General features: G+C 39.6%; 1 protein-coding gene across 1 annotated transcript in view; it reads left to right on the top strand.

Moving 5' to 3' along the window:
• The window catches only part of LOC132481189 (A disintegrin and metallopeptidase domain 3-like), a 90,937-nt gene that overhangs the window by 4,463 nt on the left and 68,607 nt on the right, over positions 1-17,867 (top strand). The window contains exons 3-4 of the mRNA XM_060085861.1: positions 113-168; positions 6,502-6,601. Coding sequence (XP_059941844.1) covers positions 113-168; positions 6,502-6,601 — 156 coding nt within the window. The remainder of the gene's footprint in view (positions 1-112; positions 169-6,501; positions 6,602-17,867) is intronic.

Below are 17,867 nucleotides of genomic sequence, written 5' to 3'. Positions count from 1 at the left end.
TACAATCCATGCTTATATGAAAGAGTACATATATTTTTAAAAATTAGGGCTTCTGACTTTTAAGGATTTGAAATATCTAATAATTACATTCTCTCTGACTACTTTGCTGTAGGTCACCTATGCCATCAAAATTGACAGGAAAACATACACTCTTCACCTTGAAAAACAGTAAGTGGCCATGCTTCTTTTCATACATTTGTTTTTAGTTTCTTACATTTTTACAATGACTACCTTAAATTGAGCCTAAATTTAGAGCCTAAATATTCAAGAGCATAAATGTTATATTTATTTAATATGTTAAGTCTTCTTGGTGATTCATGTCAGACTAGAATTTCGAGTCTTTATCTTTAGATTTTTAAATCTAATATTCAAACCCAACTGTAATAAGTATTAAAGTATATCAGACACATGAAAATCATTTTATGTAACTCCTTAAAGTATAATTACAATTGCAACTATCAAGGGAATAAGTTTATCTGTCCATGATTAATTTTATTTGTTTCATGTCATTTTACATAATTATATGATTTTTAAGCATTTTATTTGAGATTACACTCTAGTTTTGTCTCATTTTGCTATAGGATATATTTTTAATCTCTTCAGTTTTCTACTTCCACTCTGTGAGGAAACCAGTATCAATATCCTGTGTGTATCATTCCATGATTTTCTATTTTAAATTTCATCTTTACCTGAAATAAAACATATAGAAACCTACCAAAAAAGGGTTTTTTTTGTTTTGTTTTTTGCACAAATGGAAATAGTGTTCTGCAAGTGTCAGGTCTTATTTAATAATGGCACTTATTTTCTTGCTCTATGTATAAATTTTTACTCATTTTTAATGGATGAGATCCCATAGTATGTAATATTGATGGGTAATGAAGTTATTTCCAGGGATTGTCACTATAGAGTCCGACAATAAACATCTTTATCTGTGTATTCTTATGCAATAGAGATTTTGTTTCATAGTCTTGATATCAATAAATGGGCTTCTGGATCAAGCAGAATGAGTGCTGATAATAGTAGTAATAGTAATAATAATAAATAATAATAATGAAAGCAACAAAAGCAACTGACATTTATTGAGCACGTACCATATTCCAGGTGTATTTCTAAGCAATTTTCAGGTAGTAACTGATTAATTTTCACAACCGCCTGTAAGGTAGGCCTTGCTTATTACTCACATTTTATAGCATGTAAAGATTTTGAGAGATCTTGCCAGTTACTTTCTAAAAACTGTAGCAGTTTAGATTTCCAAAAGCATGCGTGATGTACTAAAATATTGTATCTCATCTTAATGTCAGGTTGTATTTCCCTAAATGATTTCTCTAAATAGTTATTGGCTAGTTCATTTTCCTGTATGGGGCTTGCCTATTCGCGTAGTTTTCTCATTATTATTTCTTATCATTTTAATATACTTTATTTTTTTAGAACAGTTTTAGGTTCCCAACAAAAGTGAGTGGAAGGAGCAGAGGTTTCCCGTATATCCTCACACCCCACATGTGCATAGCTTCCTCCGTTATCAACATTCCCTACCAGAGTGATGTATTTGCTGTAACTGATGATCCTGCATTGACACATCATTCATTATCAACCAAAGTCTGTAGTTTATATTAGCATGCTATTTTTTATATTGTTTTTCTCCATGAATGAATAAAAATAAAAAGAAAATTCTGAGATTAGTATAAACAATTAAGTTCTTACCATGAATGATGCACCTATAAGCATTTTTCCTACATATTTAAAAAAAAGGGTACATGGCCATAATAATGAAATCTATTATTCCCATACCCAGACCTCTTCAATCGTCTCACTCCCCAGTGCCGGTTACCATTATGATATTGACACATATTCTTCTGCCATATTTTTAGGGTCTTTCATCCATATGTCTAAGGATCAATAAAAATCATGTTTTGATGCATCCTTCAAATAGACATGAATGGCAAAAGAGTGTATAGTCCATTATACAATTTGTTATGGGGTATCAGAAGGGTAGGTAAGGGTGGACCTTAACATGGTGAATCACAAAAGTGACCCCAATTCTTTACCTTTCCCTGTATCTTCACTCTTTGCTGTATAACTTTGAGGTTCTCTCATCAAGAGGTGGAGTGTATACAGCTCAACAACTACCTCACACTCATTCTTCATTGGTGTGAAGAGCCCAAGGTTAGAAGGGCTCTGTGCTTAGATTCATGCTCTTCTGATGCTATCCTGAGATTCTTAATACTTTTGAATGAGAGGCCCTGCATTTTCATTTTACTTTGGGGGCCTGGCAAATTACTAGCCCAGTTTGGGGCTATGTCACTTACTTTGGCCAGAGAGATGTTGGCTGCCTTGATTCCAACACAGGCTTAAAAAAGCTGTCACGCTTTTCTGCTTTCCATCTTGTTTGTCTGTCATCCCCATGAGAATATGCTTGGGCTTAGCTTGCTGGACGATTAAAGACGTGTGGATCACAGCCAAGGTGCTCTATTTATCCCTACAGCAGCCAACATTCAGCTGAATCCTGTACCACTGAGCAAGCCTGGCCACAATTAGCAGAGCTGCCATGGCACCCACACATGACCCAAAAGTGTGAGCAATAGGTACCTATTAGTGTTTGTTGTGCAACATTTTGCATAATATTATTTGTTGAGATTCATTCATAATGATGTGTGCAAAACGGGTTTGTTTTTTAAAATGCATATGTAGCCGTAAAATGAATATATCCCATTAATTATTTATCCTCCCATATTTACAACAAGAACAGCTCTATCGTGGACATCCTTGACCATGACTTCCTGGGCCCCAGTGAAATTGATGGATTATAAATAAGAAATTTCTCAAGTGCTATATAATGCCAGTTTTTTTCCTCAAAAGCCTTATAACCAATTTTTACTCATGCCAATAGCTTAAAAGTATTTCTGTTCTCTACATTCTCGACAAAATGAATATCTTCACACACTTATTTTTGTTAATTAGTGGATGACAAATGCTGTTTTATTGTCATTTTAATATGCACTTCACTGGTTATTAATAACACTTAGTATCTTTTCCAGTGTTTACTGACCGTTCTCATTGACTTGTTTTTCCTGAGATTTTGGTGGTTTTTTTTGTTTTTTGTTTGCAGGGGGCAGGGCGGTCGTTATTTTTTATTCATTTGTTTTGAGTTATTTATTTTCAATCTATGGCTCTATCTTTCTGTTTTTCTGGTTTTTTGTTCCATGATCTATTGTGGGAAGTTTTGTTTTCTGTAGATATTAACACTTTATCTCTTCTATATGTTGCAATTATGCCACCTACACTATTGATTGTCTTCTTCCTTTGTTTTTGGGATTTATTGCTATAAAAGTGAAATTTTCATATAATCATTATATTCATATTTTCTATCCTAGGTTCTCAGATTCCTCTCTTGTGTCTGTTAGAAGTGATAGCATCACATTTGTATAGTATTTCTTAAAATTCTTTTTCCACTTAAGATGTAAATTCACTGCTTTCAGTTTCTTTAACAACAGTATTGCATTTTCCAACTTTCTTCAAAGCTTCTTTTTACTTTTTTCTTTTTATTGCAGCTTTATGCTGACTCAGGTATCATTTAGTTAGAAATAACTTCAGATGATGTTCTTCAGATGGAATCAACAGGTGGCATGCTTCCCGAAGCCGTGCATGTCTGCAGATGTCTTTCTTGTTCTCATAACTGAATGACATTTGGCAATGTGTAGAATTTGTGAGTCATATTTCTTTTCTATAAATTTTTGCAATTTGATATAGTCTGTGTGAAGTGAGTTTTCCAGTATGTTTTCTGTGTGTGGGTGAGTGTGAGTTTGTGTGTGTGTGTGTATTACATTAATACTCCCTAATATATCCCAAGTCCCTAAATTTTTCATGTTAATTTTCAGTCCCTACACATTTTTTTTTTCTTCTATGGGAAATCAGTGCTTTCATCCTGGGTCTTATTTGTCTGTGCTCCATATCAGAGTTTTTTCTACAACTATGATCCAATCTTTATTTTTGACATGCATTTTACCAGAATTTGTTTTCTGTTGGCTAGGCCTATAATTCTGTTCACAGTAAGCAGATTCTCTTCGATACGTTTATTGAGTTATTTAATATTAACTGTCATATGTTTTAGTTTCAGAGTATACTTTTTTTCTCTTGGAATGATCTCCTTGGAATGCTTATTAATTTCTCTTGAAATTAAAATTATTTTGTTCATCAATGCTACTTCATTCGGAACTAACTTTTAAGTTTTGCATGCTTTTTATTGTTCATTTTCCTTTCATTGGACATTGTTTTTCTTTCAGTGCTCATTTGTATTTTTGTTATGTCACTGATTAAGGCAGACTCTTTTGTTGTTTCATACAGAAGCCAAAAGTATGCCTTTGAAAAAAGGCCCAGGATGAATAAACTCGCAAACAACATTTTTATCCTTTTAATAATGCTTGTCAAATATCTGTTAAGGTTTTTAATCTCTAATTTCTTTTTCCTGGGAACTACTTCTGGATTCCCACTTCCACCACCTCCATTTAAATGCTTACAGTTATTAAAAGGTGGCTCTGCCCTTGTTTCAGAATTCACGTTCTAGATGCTTGCACCTAAACCAACCCAGTCCAGAAAGAGTTTTTCCTTGAATACATGTGGAATATAAACTGACAGATACCAGTTTTTCTCCGGGAACCTCTCTGGTTTTGTTATTTGAATTGAAGAAAAGGAAAAGTTTTCAAGAAGGAGAGGAAATAGATTGTTACAGGATATTGAATATAGTTCCCTGTGCTATACAGTAGGTCCTTGTTGTTTATCTGTTTTATATACAGTATTGTGTATCTGTTTAGTCCAAACTCCTAATTTATCCGTCTCCCCCCTTTCCCCTTTGGTAACCATAAGTTTGTTTTCTGTGTCTGTGAGTCTATTTCTGTTTTGTAAAGGAGATCATTTGTATCATTTTTTTAGATTCTACATATAAGTGATATCATAGGATATTTGTCTGTCCAACTTACTTTTCTTAGTATGATAAAAGAATCTGAAAAAGAATATATATATATATATATGTATGTGTGTGTGTGTATATATATATATATATATATATATGGCTGAATCACTTTGCTGTACACCTGAAACTAACACAACATTGCAAATCAACTATACTTCACTAAAATTTTTTTTAAAAGAATGAGAGGACATGAAGGAGATAAGAAAAGTAGCGGTAAAAAAAAAAGTAGTGGTGAAAAAAGTACTCTGTTAACGCTCTAGTTTCTCTTCCATTCTGGCCTTCAAACCTTCTTGATGTTTGGAATCCATGAGAAATCCCAGTGTCACTGTTATGGACTAGGGTCCTTGGACTCTTTAATCAATAGAAATTGATAAGTGGCCAGAGAAGGAATTCAGGCAAGGCTTTGTTGAGGCTCGTGCTGCAGCAGGAGGGAGCGAAAACAAGTGACAGGTTCCCTGGCTCACCCTCCGAGGAAGGTGGGCTGGATCCTTAAATGGGGTGAAGGTCGGGGCGGATTGGTGGTCTGCCCACTCGCCTGGTGGTGCTGTGTGCAGGGATCATGCGCAGTAAGTACCCTGCTTTTGCTCCTGGCACCTCCGGAGTGGCAGGCGGTTTGTGGCCTTTGTGTGTCTTATTGTTCATAATTACCCAGACTGCATATGCAGCCAGTTAGTTTTAGTCCCTTAGAGTCCCTCTGTCTTCTGTTGCTCAAGGAGACGTGTGTCCAGACCAAGCGCTCCAGTAAAGGGTCCCGGGTCCCAGCCTGTCTCATCCCTACAGTAAATAACGATGTTAGATTGTTCCATGATAATCACCATCCTCCTTGTAAGAAGATTTTAGTTCCATACCCTGTTTATGTCACGTTTTTCTATAGAAATGACGTATGAAATTTGAGCAAAAGACTAGAATCCCGCTTCTAAACAAACGCTTTAAGATCTATTGTGTGCTTCTACAGTTTTTCTCCTGCTACGAGAAAAGCATGTTCCGTAGAGGGACCATGCCGTTTCCTAGGGTCCAGAATGAAGGCAATGTGGAGCTGAACGTGCAGTAACCTTGTGAAGAACATTCATTGTAATTTTAAGGCACTGGGAATTTGGAGGATGCTTTGTAGCACAGCATAACTTCACGGAAACAAGCTAATGAAATAAGCATGTATTTTTTGTTTGTTTTTTATCAATCCATGGCTACTTATTAGCAAATTTTAACTAAGAGATTTATGCCATGAGATGTATTGATGGTTGAATCTATAAAAGAAAACTTTGTTGAGGGAATCTGGAAGTCCTGGATTTTACTAGACAGCAATCTGTGTCATTCCAGTGCCCACACTGGTATCCGGTCATCTTGGTTCTTGCTTTCTCTTATATACATAATGCGCTATCAGAAAGAAAGCTAGATAACAGAGAGATGAGCCCATTTAATTTTTGCGTATTTGAGCTTATAAAATGAAATGTAAATTTGTTTAATTTCATGACTCTGGAAGTTACTTTTACTAATACTATTATTACAACAAAGTATTATTATTTTGGTTGAATTAGGTCATTTTTAGACTCTCATTTCCTGGTATATTCATACAACAAGTCAGAGATATTGCATCCAGATTCTTCATTTGTAAAGCTAAGTTTTACTTTATGTTGTGTAGATTTTTATTATTATGTGGTGAAGGTGCCATTGGTGGGAAGAAGAAGAATGCTTTATACTCGGCTGAATTACTGGGCAAACAGATTGATCACAAACCCAAACGTAATGTGGCAATTGCTCTGAAAGCATATAGAATAGAATGACTACCTTTAAAATTTGGAACTCAGGAATCACTTACCTGAAAAGGTCATTTACACTCTCTGGAAGTAGGAGTAGGAGTTTGAGAGGGGAAAAAAAGTGGGGAAAGGAACTAAGAAGCCACTGAACACAGGGAGAAGTTTGGTTGGAGGTACCATAGGACCTGAGCAGTGGAGGGAACAGTGGAAACCACTTTACAGAAAGAGCACAGGAAAGTGAAGTTGCAAAAGCAATTTGGGTACAGAATCTGAATAGGTTTACATGAAAAACACAGGAATTTGAATTCTATCCCAAAATGCAGGTAAGAGTCAAGAAATGCTTAAAAGTATGTGAGAAAGTTGGCTTTAGTCTAAGATACGTATTTTGCCAGAATAGGTGATGGGGAGAGGCAAATGCTAGTGATTGGTCAGATTCTGTTGCTGTGTTGCAGTTGAGAGAGAATGAAATTTAAAACATGGTAACTCGTACAACATTTGTCTTTCTCACCATCTACAAGTCGAAAGCAGGACAAAATCCATGAGACACTTGTTTTCAGACATTTGACAGTTAAAAAAAAACAATCAGGAAATCTCTCTCTGACAGAAGGAAAGCATGGAAGGCGAATCTCACACTGAACTTGGCCCTCTGACTGGGAATAACGTCTTAACTATAGCACAAGGGTGGAAGCAAACAAGACTCTTTAAGAATTTGGATTTTAAGAGTTTGGGCTGCTGGAGCAGCTGGAACCTGCAGGACCCAGGACCAGAGATCAAAAGGGACTATGTGTTGATGTACATTTTTTCAGAGAAGGGGAGATGTCCTTTGTTCCCTGACTGAGGATTAGACAGCATGTGTGGTGGGTAAGACTCTACTGAAGGGTCGAGAATGAAATGGAGATAATACTAACCGCCGGAACAGTGTTGGGAGACGTTGGATTTTCAGCGCAGGCAGTGTAGAGTGACCTTGCTAAAACCCCAGACGTTCAGCTGAGACAGAAAGGCTGAGTGTCTGAAGGAAGGATCAAGCTCTAGAGTAAGAGTCTTTGTCACCCCCATTCCCCACCTCAAAACCTAAAACACAGCACGGAGACGATTGTGGATGGTTACCATTAAATTAATTGCCTTCTGACACAAACTGTGATGCTCTGTAAAGGGTTAAGCCATAGCTGAGGAAGGAAAGAACGCGATAAGTTCAGAAATCAATGAGAGGGAAAAAGGAGAAAGAATGGAAACATTAAAGCTCTGAATTTAGTTGTTTCAAAGGACTAATAAAATTAATAACCCCCAGTAAGACTTATCTAGATCAGAAACAAATTCCACCAATATTAGGGGTGAAAGGAGATACTGCTAGTCATACAGAAGATAAAATGATATCTTGGAGAATTATGACAGCTTTATGCCAATAAATTTGATGATTTAGATGAAATGGACAGCTTCCTTGAAAAATACAACTTATCAAGACTGAGAGAATAGAAAATCTCAATCCCTTGAAATCTATTTTTAAAAGTTGAATTCCTCAGCAACCACTTTCCACAAAGAAACACCAGGTTGAGTTATTCTCATACTTCACCAACTGAGAGATAGTTTGGCTCTTCTGATCTTTAAGCGATTGAAAAGAATGCTTCTGTGAACGTTCATGTACAATTGTTGTGTAGGTGTGCAGTTTTATTTCTTTGGGATACATACCCGGGAATATCATTGCCAGATCATATGGTGAGTGTATATTCATTTTTGACAGAAATTACCAATCTTTTCTCCAGGGTGGCTGTACCATTTTAACTTTCTGCTGGCTGTGAATGAGAGAGAAAAGAGTATCTGCATTCTTGTCATTTTGTTTGCTATTTAAATTTTACAGTTTTATTTTAGCCATTGTGATAGATGTGTACTTTATCTCATGTAATTTTGACTGGCATTTCTCTGATGACTAGTGATGTTGATTATAGTTTTGTGAGCTTGTTTGTCACTTTTTGTGAAATATCTGTTAATGTCTTTTGCCCATTTTCTCGTTGGACTTTTCTCGTTGGTTGGTTTTTCACTACTGACCTTTGAGGAGTTTGTATATTCTAATTATAGGTCCTTTACCAGCTATGCGGTTTGCAGATGTTTGCTCCCAGTCTGTAATTTGTCCTTTCATCCTCATCATAAGGTCTCTGATCGAGCAGAATTTCTCCATTTTGATGAGAGTTAATTTATCAACTTTTCCTTTATGAATGGTAATTTGGCTCTCAAACCTAAGAAATCTATGTTGCCCTAGAGTTCCTGAAGATTCTGTGTGTTTTTCTTTTCTAAAAGTGTTATAGTTTTATTTACATTTAATGGAGTGGTCACCTGAGGTGATTTTGTATGAAGTGTGAGATTTGGATCAAGGTTCACTCACTTGACCAGGGATGTGGAATTGTTCCAACACTATTTCTAGAAAGGGTTGTTCTTCTGCATTGAGTTGCTTTTGCACCTTTGTCAAAAAGTCGGGGGCGGGGTCATATTGATGCGGATATATTCCTGGGTTCTTTATTCTGTGCAGTTCTTCCATGTGACTCTCCTTCTGCCAGTATCCTGCTGTCTTCTTCAGTTTGCCTGCATATTCAGCATTTATGTTGACTAGAGTGATTCCTCCCGCTTTATTCTTGTTCAAGATTTTTACACTATTCTAGATTTTTGTATGTTGATTTTGTACTCTGTAGCATTACTTAATTTACTAATTTTTCCTTTTTAACCTGTGTTGTAATCACTTACAGTTAATTGGGATGAATCCCACTTGGTTTTGGTTTACAATTTTTAAATTGATTGTTGGCTTCTATTTGCCAATATGTTATTGAGAATTTTTGCATATATGCTCATGAGAGATATTGGTTTGCAGTTCTTTTCTTTCAATGTCATCGGATGTTTTGTTGTTAGAATAATACTGGCCCCACAGAATGAGTTAGAAGTGTTTCCTCTGTTTCCATATTTTGAAAGAGTGTGTAGAGAATTGGTACACTTTGTTCCTTAAGTGTTTGGCAGAATTCAAAAATGAACCCAATCAGGGCCTGCTGCTTTCTGATTTGGAAGGTTATCAGTATTATTCAACTTCTTTCATAGACACAGACATATTGAGATTGCCTGTTTCCTCTTCTGTGAGATTTGGCAGATGGTGTGTTCCAAGCAGTTGGACCATTTCATCTAGGATTTCAGATTTGTGGGCACAGAGTTGTTCATCACATTCCTTTATTGTCCTTTTAATGGGCATGCGATGTATACTTAAAACACTTCTTTTCTACTGGTGTTGGTAATTAGTATCCTCTCTCTTCACTTAACACGCTGAGCGAGAGGTTTATCAATTTTATTGATCTTATCAAAGAACCAACTTGGTTTTCATTGATTTTCTCTATCGATTTCCTGAGTTTTCAGTGTCATTGATTTCTACTTCAATTCTTATAATTCCTCTTCTGCTGCTTGCCTTGGATTTAATTTGCTCTTCTCTTTTTAGTTTCCCAAGGGGGAAACTTAAATTACTGATTTTAGATCTTTGTTCTTTTGTCATGTATGTGTTCAGTTCTATAAATTTCCCTCTAAGCACGACTTTTATTGTATCCTACAACATTTTGCAAATTTGTGTTTTCTTTTGCATGGAGTTAAAAATATTGTAAAATTTATTTTGAGATTTCTTTTCTGACCCATGTGTTCCTCAGAAGCATGTTTTTTAACCTTCATGTATTTTGGGATCTTCCAGCTGTCCTCCTGTTATTGATTTCTAGCTTAATTCTGTCATGGTCTGAGAACAGACATTGTATGATTTATTCTTTTAAGTTTGTTAAGTTTTGTTTTATGGCTCACAATGTCAATCCTGTTGAATGTTGCATATAAACTTGAGAAAATGTGTATTCTGCTGTTGTTGGATGATGTAGTCTATAGACATCAATTACATCCAGTTAATTGATGTTGCTGAGCTTAACTGTGCCCACTGTCAAATAACACTATGCCATGTTCTGGGTAGTGTGAGTCCCTTATAATAAACTGTCATCCCAGTTCCTCCCTCCCATTCCTTGTATCATTGCTGTCCTTCATTTCACTTGTACATAAGCAGATATATAATATTTATACAGACTATGTGTTATATATTTAATATACACAATAGGTATATAAGCATATGCAAATACATTGTTGCTATGATTTGAAGAAACTGTTCTATCAGTCAAGACTGTGAAAAATAAACATTGTTATTATCACTATTTCTTCTTCATTGGTCTGCCTCCTGCATGTAGATCCAAGTTTCTGACCTGTATCATTTTCCTTCTCTGGATAGAAATGTTTCAAATCATTTCTTACAAACAAATCTACTGGCAACAGATTTCCTCAGTTGTTGTTTGTCTCACAAAGTCTTTATATCTTTTTCACTTTTGTTTCTAATCGTTGCCTGATTCATCTTTAGTTCTTCTAGGTCCTTGTTAACTGTTTCTTGCATTTTGTCTATTCTATTTCCAAGATTTTGGATCATCTTTACTATCATTATTCTGAATTCTTTTTCAGGTAGACTGCCTATTTCCTCTTCATTTGTTAGGTCTGGTGGGTTTTTATCTTGCTCCTTCTCCTGCTGTGTGTTTTTCTATCTTCTCATTTTGCTTATTTTACTGTGTTTGGGGTCTCCTTTTTGCAGGCTGCAGGTTCGTAGTTCCCGTTGTTTTTGGTGTCTGTCCCCAGTGGCTAAGGTTGGTTCAGTGGGTTGTGTAGGCTTCCTGGTGGAGGGGACTAGTGCCTGTGTTCTGGTGGATAAGGCTGGATCTTGTCTTTCTGGTGGGCAGGTCCACGTCTGGTGGTGTGTTTTGGGGTGTCTGTGGACTTTTTATGATTTTAGGCAGCCTCTCTGCTAATGGGTGGGGTTGTGTTCCTGTCTTGCTAGTTGCTTGGCATAGGGTGACCAGCACTGTAGCTTGCTGGTCGTTGAGTGAAGCTGGGTGCTGGTGTTGAGATGGAGATCTCTGGAAGATTTTCGCCGTTTGATATTATGTGGAGCTGGGAGGTCTCTTGTGGACCAGTGTCCTGAAGTTGGCTCTCCCACCTCAGAGGCACAGCACTGACTCCTGGCTGCAGCACCAAGAACCTTTCATCCACACGGCTCCTCAATTTGGGATGATTCGTTGTCTATTCAGGTATTCCACAGATGCAGGGCACATCACGTTGATTGTGGAGCTTTAATCTGCTGCTCCTGAGGCTGCTGGGAGAGATTTCCCTTTTTCTTCTTTGTTCGCACAGCTCCAGGGCTTCAGCTTTGGATTTGGCCCCGCCTCAGCGTGTAGGTCGCCAGAGCGCGTCTGCTCTTCGCTCAGATAGGACGGGGTTAAAGGAGCAGCCGCTTACGGGGCTCTGGCTCACTCAGGTGGGGGGGAGGGAGGGGCACGGAGGCGGGGCACGCCTGCGGCGGCAGAGGGCGGCGTGACGTTGCACCAGCCCGAGGCGCGCCGTGCGCTCTCCCGGGAAGCCGTCCCTGGATCGCGGGACCCCGGCAGTGACGGGCTGCACAGGCTCCCCGGAAGGGGGGCGTGGACAGTGACCTGCGCTCACACACAGGCCTCTTGGCGGCGGCAGCAGCAGCCCCAGCGTCCCACGCCCGTCTCTGGGCTCCGCGCTTTCAGCTGCGACTCGCGCCCGTACTCTGGATCTCCTTTAAGCAGCGCTCTGAATCCCCTCTCCTCGTGCACCAGGAAACAAAGAGGGAAGAGAAAGTGTTTTGCCTCTTAGGCAACTCCAGACTTTTCCCCGGACTCCCTCCGGCTAGCCGTGGCGCACTAACCCCCTGCAGGCTGTGTTCACGCTGCCAACCCCAGTCCTCTCCCTGCGCTCCGACCAAAGCCCGAGCCTCAGCTCCCAGCCCCGGCTGCCCCAGCGGCCGAGCAGACAAGCCTCTCGTGCTGGTGAGTGCCGGTCGGCACCGGTCCTCTGTGCGGGAATCTTTCTGCTTTGCCCTCCGCACCCCAGTTGCTGCGCTCTCCTCGGCTACTCCGAAGCTTCCCCCCCACCGCCACCCGCAGTCTCCGCCCACGAAGGGGCTTCTAGTGTGTGGAAACCTTTCCTCCTTCACGGCTCCCTCCCACTGGTGCAGGTACCGTCCCTATCCTTTTGTCTCTGTTTATTCTTTTTTCTCTTGCCCTACCCGGGTACGTGGGGAGTTTCTTGCCTTTTGGGGGGGCTGAGGTCTTCTGTCAGCGTTCAGTAGGTGTTCTGTAGGAGTTGTTCCACGTGTAGCTGTATTTCTGGTGTATCTGTGGGGAGAAAGGTGATCGCGTCTTACTCTTCCGCCATCTTCCCCGGAACTAGCTTCACTTTTGAACGATAATTTTGTAGGACAAAGAATTGCAGGTTGGTGATATTTTTTTCTCAACATTTTAAATATTTCATTACACTCCCTTCCTGTTTGGGTGGTTTCTGAGGAGAAATCTGATGTATGTCTTATCTTTGTTCTTGTATAGGCAGTTTTTCCCCTCTGTGGCTTCTTTCAGGATTCTTTCCTGTATCTTGGGTTTCTGTACTTCTTAAATGATATGCCAAGGTATAGTATTTTTAACTTGGAGTTTTTCCTTTGTTTGTTTATCTTACATGCATGCTGTTTCATGTTCTCTGAGCTTTCTGCATCTGTGGTTTAGTGTGTGATATTCATTTGGGAGAAATTCACAGTTATTGTTGTTCCAAATATTTCTTATATTCCTTTCTCTCTTTCTGCTTCTTTTGGAGTTCCCGTTACCTTTATGTCATGCCTTTGTGGTCCCCCCATATTCCTTGTATATTCTCATCTTTTGTGGTGGTGGTGTTCTGTCTTGGTTTCTTTGCTTCCAGGTTTTGAAATGTCTATTGATATATCCCCACGTTGGGAGATTTTTTTCTCAGCCATGTCATCTACTGGTGAGCCCATCAAGGTCATTCTTCATTTCCATAACAATTTTTTTCTTAAATCTCTAGCATTTTTTTTTCTGCCGTAGGATTTCTAGCTCTCTGACTGCATTGTCCATCTCTTCTTGCACGATGTCTGCTTTATCCATTGGTCCCTTGTAATTGTAATCACACAGTTGTTTTAAATTCCCGGGTGCATCATACCAGCACCGCTGCCACGTCTGGTTCTAAGGCTTACCCTCTTTCTTGAAATCACGGTTTTTTGTTTTAACGTTTTGGTATTCTTGTAATGTTTTTCTTGATAGTTGAACATAATGCACCATGTAAAAGGAACTGCTGTAAATATGCCTTTAGTAGTGTGGTGGTGAGTGAAGTGTGGGGTGAGAGAAAGTGTTTTATAGTCCTATGATTAAGTCTCAGTTTTTTAGTGAGCCTATGCATCAGGGCTATGAACAACACAAGTGTTTCTTGGTGGTTTGTTTTTGTTTTTGTTTTCCGCAAGTGCGACAGAGTGGCTAGAGTGGGCTGGATTTGGGTATTTCCTTTCCTGAGGTCAGTTAGGCTCTGATAATACCCCAGCCAGTTCATCTCTATCTAGGTAGTTTCCCCTGAAGGCAGGCCCTGTAAAGAAGAACAGAGTGCACTGATGTATTTCAAATTGAGTCCTTTCCCCCTCCCCTTGCTGGAGGCATGAGGACTTTTTCTCTGTTATTAGCTGTGACATCTTGGTGGAACTCTTGAAGGTAAATCTCACAGTATTTGGGGGGTCCATTCATGGGTTCCCTGGAGTTTTTATTTCTCAGAATTGTCCGCACCGATCTTGCAGCCTTTCATCAATCACAGTCAGGTTTTCCTACCCTGGCACTGGTTCCAGCAGCACTTTGCACTACTGATTCTCTGCTCCAGTGAGCTGTGCCTCCCCATGTGCCCTCTCTGCCCCTCTGATCCCGGGGGCCGCGCTTTGCACTGTGTCCTCCCTTCTTTTACACATCCAGGAAGAGCTGTTGAGTTTTAAGTCTGTCTTGCTGTCTCTTGTTGTCAGGATGGAATGGCAACGTCCAACCTTCTGACGTGGAGAACCAGAAACCAGAAGTCTCTTTTTCATTTCTGTAGTTTTGCAGTGTATAAGATATTTAGTCGACTTTATTTTTCCTCTCTCAACACTTCGAATATATCATCTCAATCTCTTCTGGCTTGCAAGGCTTCTGCTAAAAAATCCACTGAAAGTCTTAAGGGTGTTTCATTACACATAAGTCACTTTTCTTCTGTTGCTCTCAAAATTCCCTCTCTACTTTTGACTTTTGACATTTCGATTGCAATATATCTCAGTGTGGATGTCTTTAGGGTCATTTTATTTGGTGATTTTTGATCTTCTTGGCATGGATGTCAATTTCCTTCTGTAAGTTTGGAAAGTTTTCAGCCAATATGTATTGAAAGTGCTTCCTGTTTTTTAAACTGAAATACAGTCGACATATAACAGTGTATAGGTTTAAGGTGTACACTGTGTTGATTTGCTCCATTTACATATTACAATATGATTACTGTCATCGCGTTAGCTAACATCTCTACTGCTTCACATAATCATTCTTTCCTGCTCCCTCTTTTCCTTCTGGGACTCCCATACTTTGTGTATTGTTCCTTCTGTTTGTGTTCCATAGGTCCCGTAAGATTTTGTCACTTTTTCACTGTCTTCTTTTTTCTCCTTTGAACCATCTTTGAGTTAGTTAAGTCTTTCTCCTGCTTGATCTAATCTGCTGTTGAACCCTTCTGGTGAATTTTTTCAGTTCAGTTATTATTTGACAGTTCCACGATTCCTGTTTGGTACTTTTAATACTTTGTATCTCTTTTTTGAATTTCTCACTTGGGTCATGCATTGTTCTCCCAACTTCATTGAGCATCTTTATGGGAGTTATTTTAAATTTTTCATTAGGCAGATTATTTCATGTCATTTCACTAGTGTCAGTTTCGGTCTATGTCTTGTTCCTCTGCTCAAAATATCTTTTCCTTATTCCTCATTTCACTCGACACTCTGTTTTGGTGTCTGCTCATTAGACAAAGCAGTCACATCACCCAGTCTTCATGACTGGCCATGTGCAGAAGGAAACGCCCACAGATCAGCCTGGCCAGTGATTTGCAGTGACTTGGGGGTCCTCTACCAGCAGTTTCTCTCTCCAGGTAGAAGCAAGCCGCTGTGGTTTTTTCTGCTCTGTTTCTGCTGGGCAGGAGGGACGATCATTGTTGTCTGTCATCCCAAGCTGCCGCCTCTCTTCTCCCTCCGACAGCTAGACTGTGGGTGAGCCATCAGTGCTCCAGGATTGGTGAGCCAAGTGCTGGCTCTTGGGGCAGTACCGGTGATGTGGGAGCACTGCCTTCAGTCGATCCACCATTACCTCCCCAGGGGAAGCAGAGAGGTGGGGATTTTCATCCCCTCACTCTGTGCTGAGTATGGGCAAGCTGGGGAGGGAATCAAGCCACCACTTCCACTGTGCTTTGGGTGGCTAGACTGCCCTGAACCAATCAGAGCCCTGGGTCTGGTGACACTGTTCCTTGGGTGTTCGTTCCCCTCGGAAACACTGGGGCACTGGGTGCTTGAACAACACCCTCTCCTCCCCTGGGTGAATCTGGGAACTATAGGGTCTCTTTGTGATCTTATGGCAGTACTCTGGGGTAGAGTCTCTGGTGAAAGGGGACCCCAAATCTCCCTCCTGGCTTTGGTGCATCTGATTTTGCATCCTCTAAAGGTGTGCATGAGCCTGTCATTTAATTCCTGATTTCTCACAAAGGAAATTGGTCCATGAATTGCTCCTCACTTGGTGTATTTGTTGGGAGATGGAAGGTCCAGGGTTTTCTAAACCAACTTCTTTCTGACCAGCATTCAGCCTTTATTTCTTTGAATTTTTTTCTGCTCTACATTCTTTCTGTTCTCCTTTTCGGATTCTGACATGTATTTTAAAACTTTGGGGAATCTTCCACATGTCTTTGAGGCTCTATTCATTTTCTTAACTCATTTTTCTGGGTTTTATATATTGAGTGAATTCTATTGATCTTTCTCAAGTTCATTGATTCTATCCCTTGTCATCTCCACTCTACTTTTGAGCCTATCCAGTATGCATTGTTTTGTTTGTTTATTATATTTTTCACTTCTAATGTTTTTATTTGTTCTTTTGAATGGTTTCTATTTCTTTTCTGATATTTTCTGTTCTTTCAGTTGTTTCAGGGTAATTTTTGATTGTGCATTGAACCAGTATTATCACAGCTGCTTTAAAATCCATCTGATAGTTCCAGATACATGTGACTCATCTCAATATTGGCATCACTGGGTTGTCTTCTCCCATTATGTTGTAATATTCTTGGTTCTTGGTATAGTGTGTAGTTTTCTGTTGTATCTTTGACATTGAAATCTTCTATTGTTGAAGTCTGTCAGCCAGTTTAAGTTCAGATTTAGTGTGGTCTGTTGTTCCAGTGACCATTTAGCTTTCTTGGGGCTTTCAATATTATTCTGTTTTGTTTCATTCTTCTGGCTCTGCTGGAGCTCACTGGCTTTCTGCCGGTGCAACCCATAGCAGGGAAAGGTTCTTTCCTGGGCCACCTTGTATTGCTAGGTGATGCTGGGTGATGAAGGACCCATGGAAGAGAGAGTATTTCCTCTGGCAGTCTCCCAGCCACTGGGTATTGGTATGCTTCTCACTCTGCCTCTGCTAGTGGCCCTGAGTGGGGAAATTTTTTATCTCAGTCACTTTTTGCTGCTTAGAGTTGGGGGTTTTGAGAATTATCTCGTGAGGATCATTTTCTCTTATCAGGTACAAAGCCAGGAGCTGCAGAAACTGAGATGCTCTCTTCTGCTGGTTAAAGGGTTGGGACCTGGTTTGCATTCTACATCTTTGTGAAGGCTTGTGGCATAGTTTGCTGGCACCAGTGAAGGCAGAAATGGCTACTGCTGCTGCCTGGTGTGGAGCAGGGTATGCTCTGCCGCTGTCCGTGGATGGGAGATAGGAGGTAATCCTAGTATTGAGACGAGTGAATGGTTACTGATGGAGATGTAAGTCTGGGCGCTAATGACGTATAAACACTGTACAAGAGAATGTGATGATACTAATGTTTTCATAGCCCAGGATTAACAGAGGAACAGGACTGATTCTAGATATCAACAGATTTCTTAGGGAAGAGAGGGGAATATTGACTGAAAGAAAACATCTGGGGAGAAGCTGGGAAGACTAATGTTGTGAAAGTCCATTGAGAGGAGAGTTTGAACTAAGGATAATCAACATGGTGAAATATTAGAGAGA

The sequence above is a fragment of the Mesoplodon densirostris genome, chromosome 20 (genome assembly GCF_025265405.1).
Source record: "Mesoplodon densirostris isolate mMesDen1 chromosome 20, mMesDen1 primary haplotype, whole genome shotgun sequence".
Lineage (NCBI taxonomy): Eukaryota > Metazoa > Chordata > Mammalia > Artiodactyla > Ziphiidae > Mesoplodon > Mesoplodon densirostris.
The sequence above is the reverse complement of the archived record's forward strand: the minus strand, read 5'-3'. Positions and strand labels throughout refer to the sequence as shown.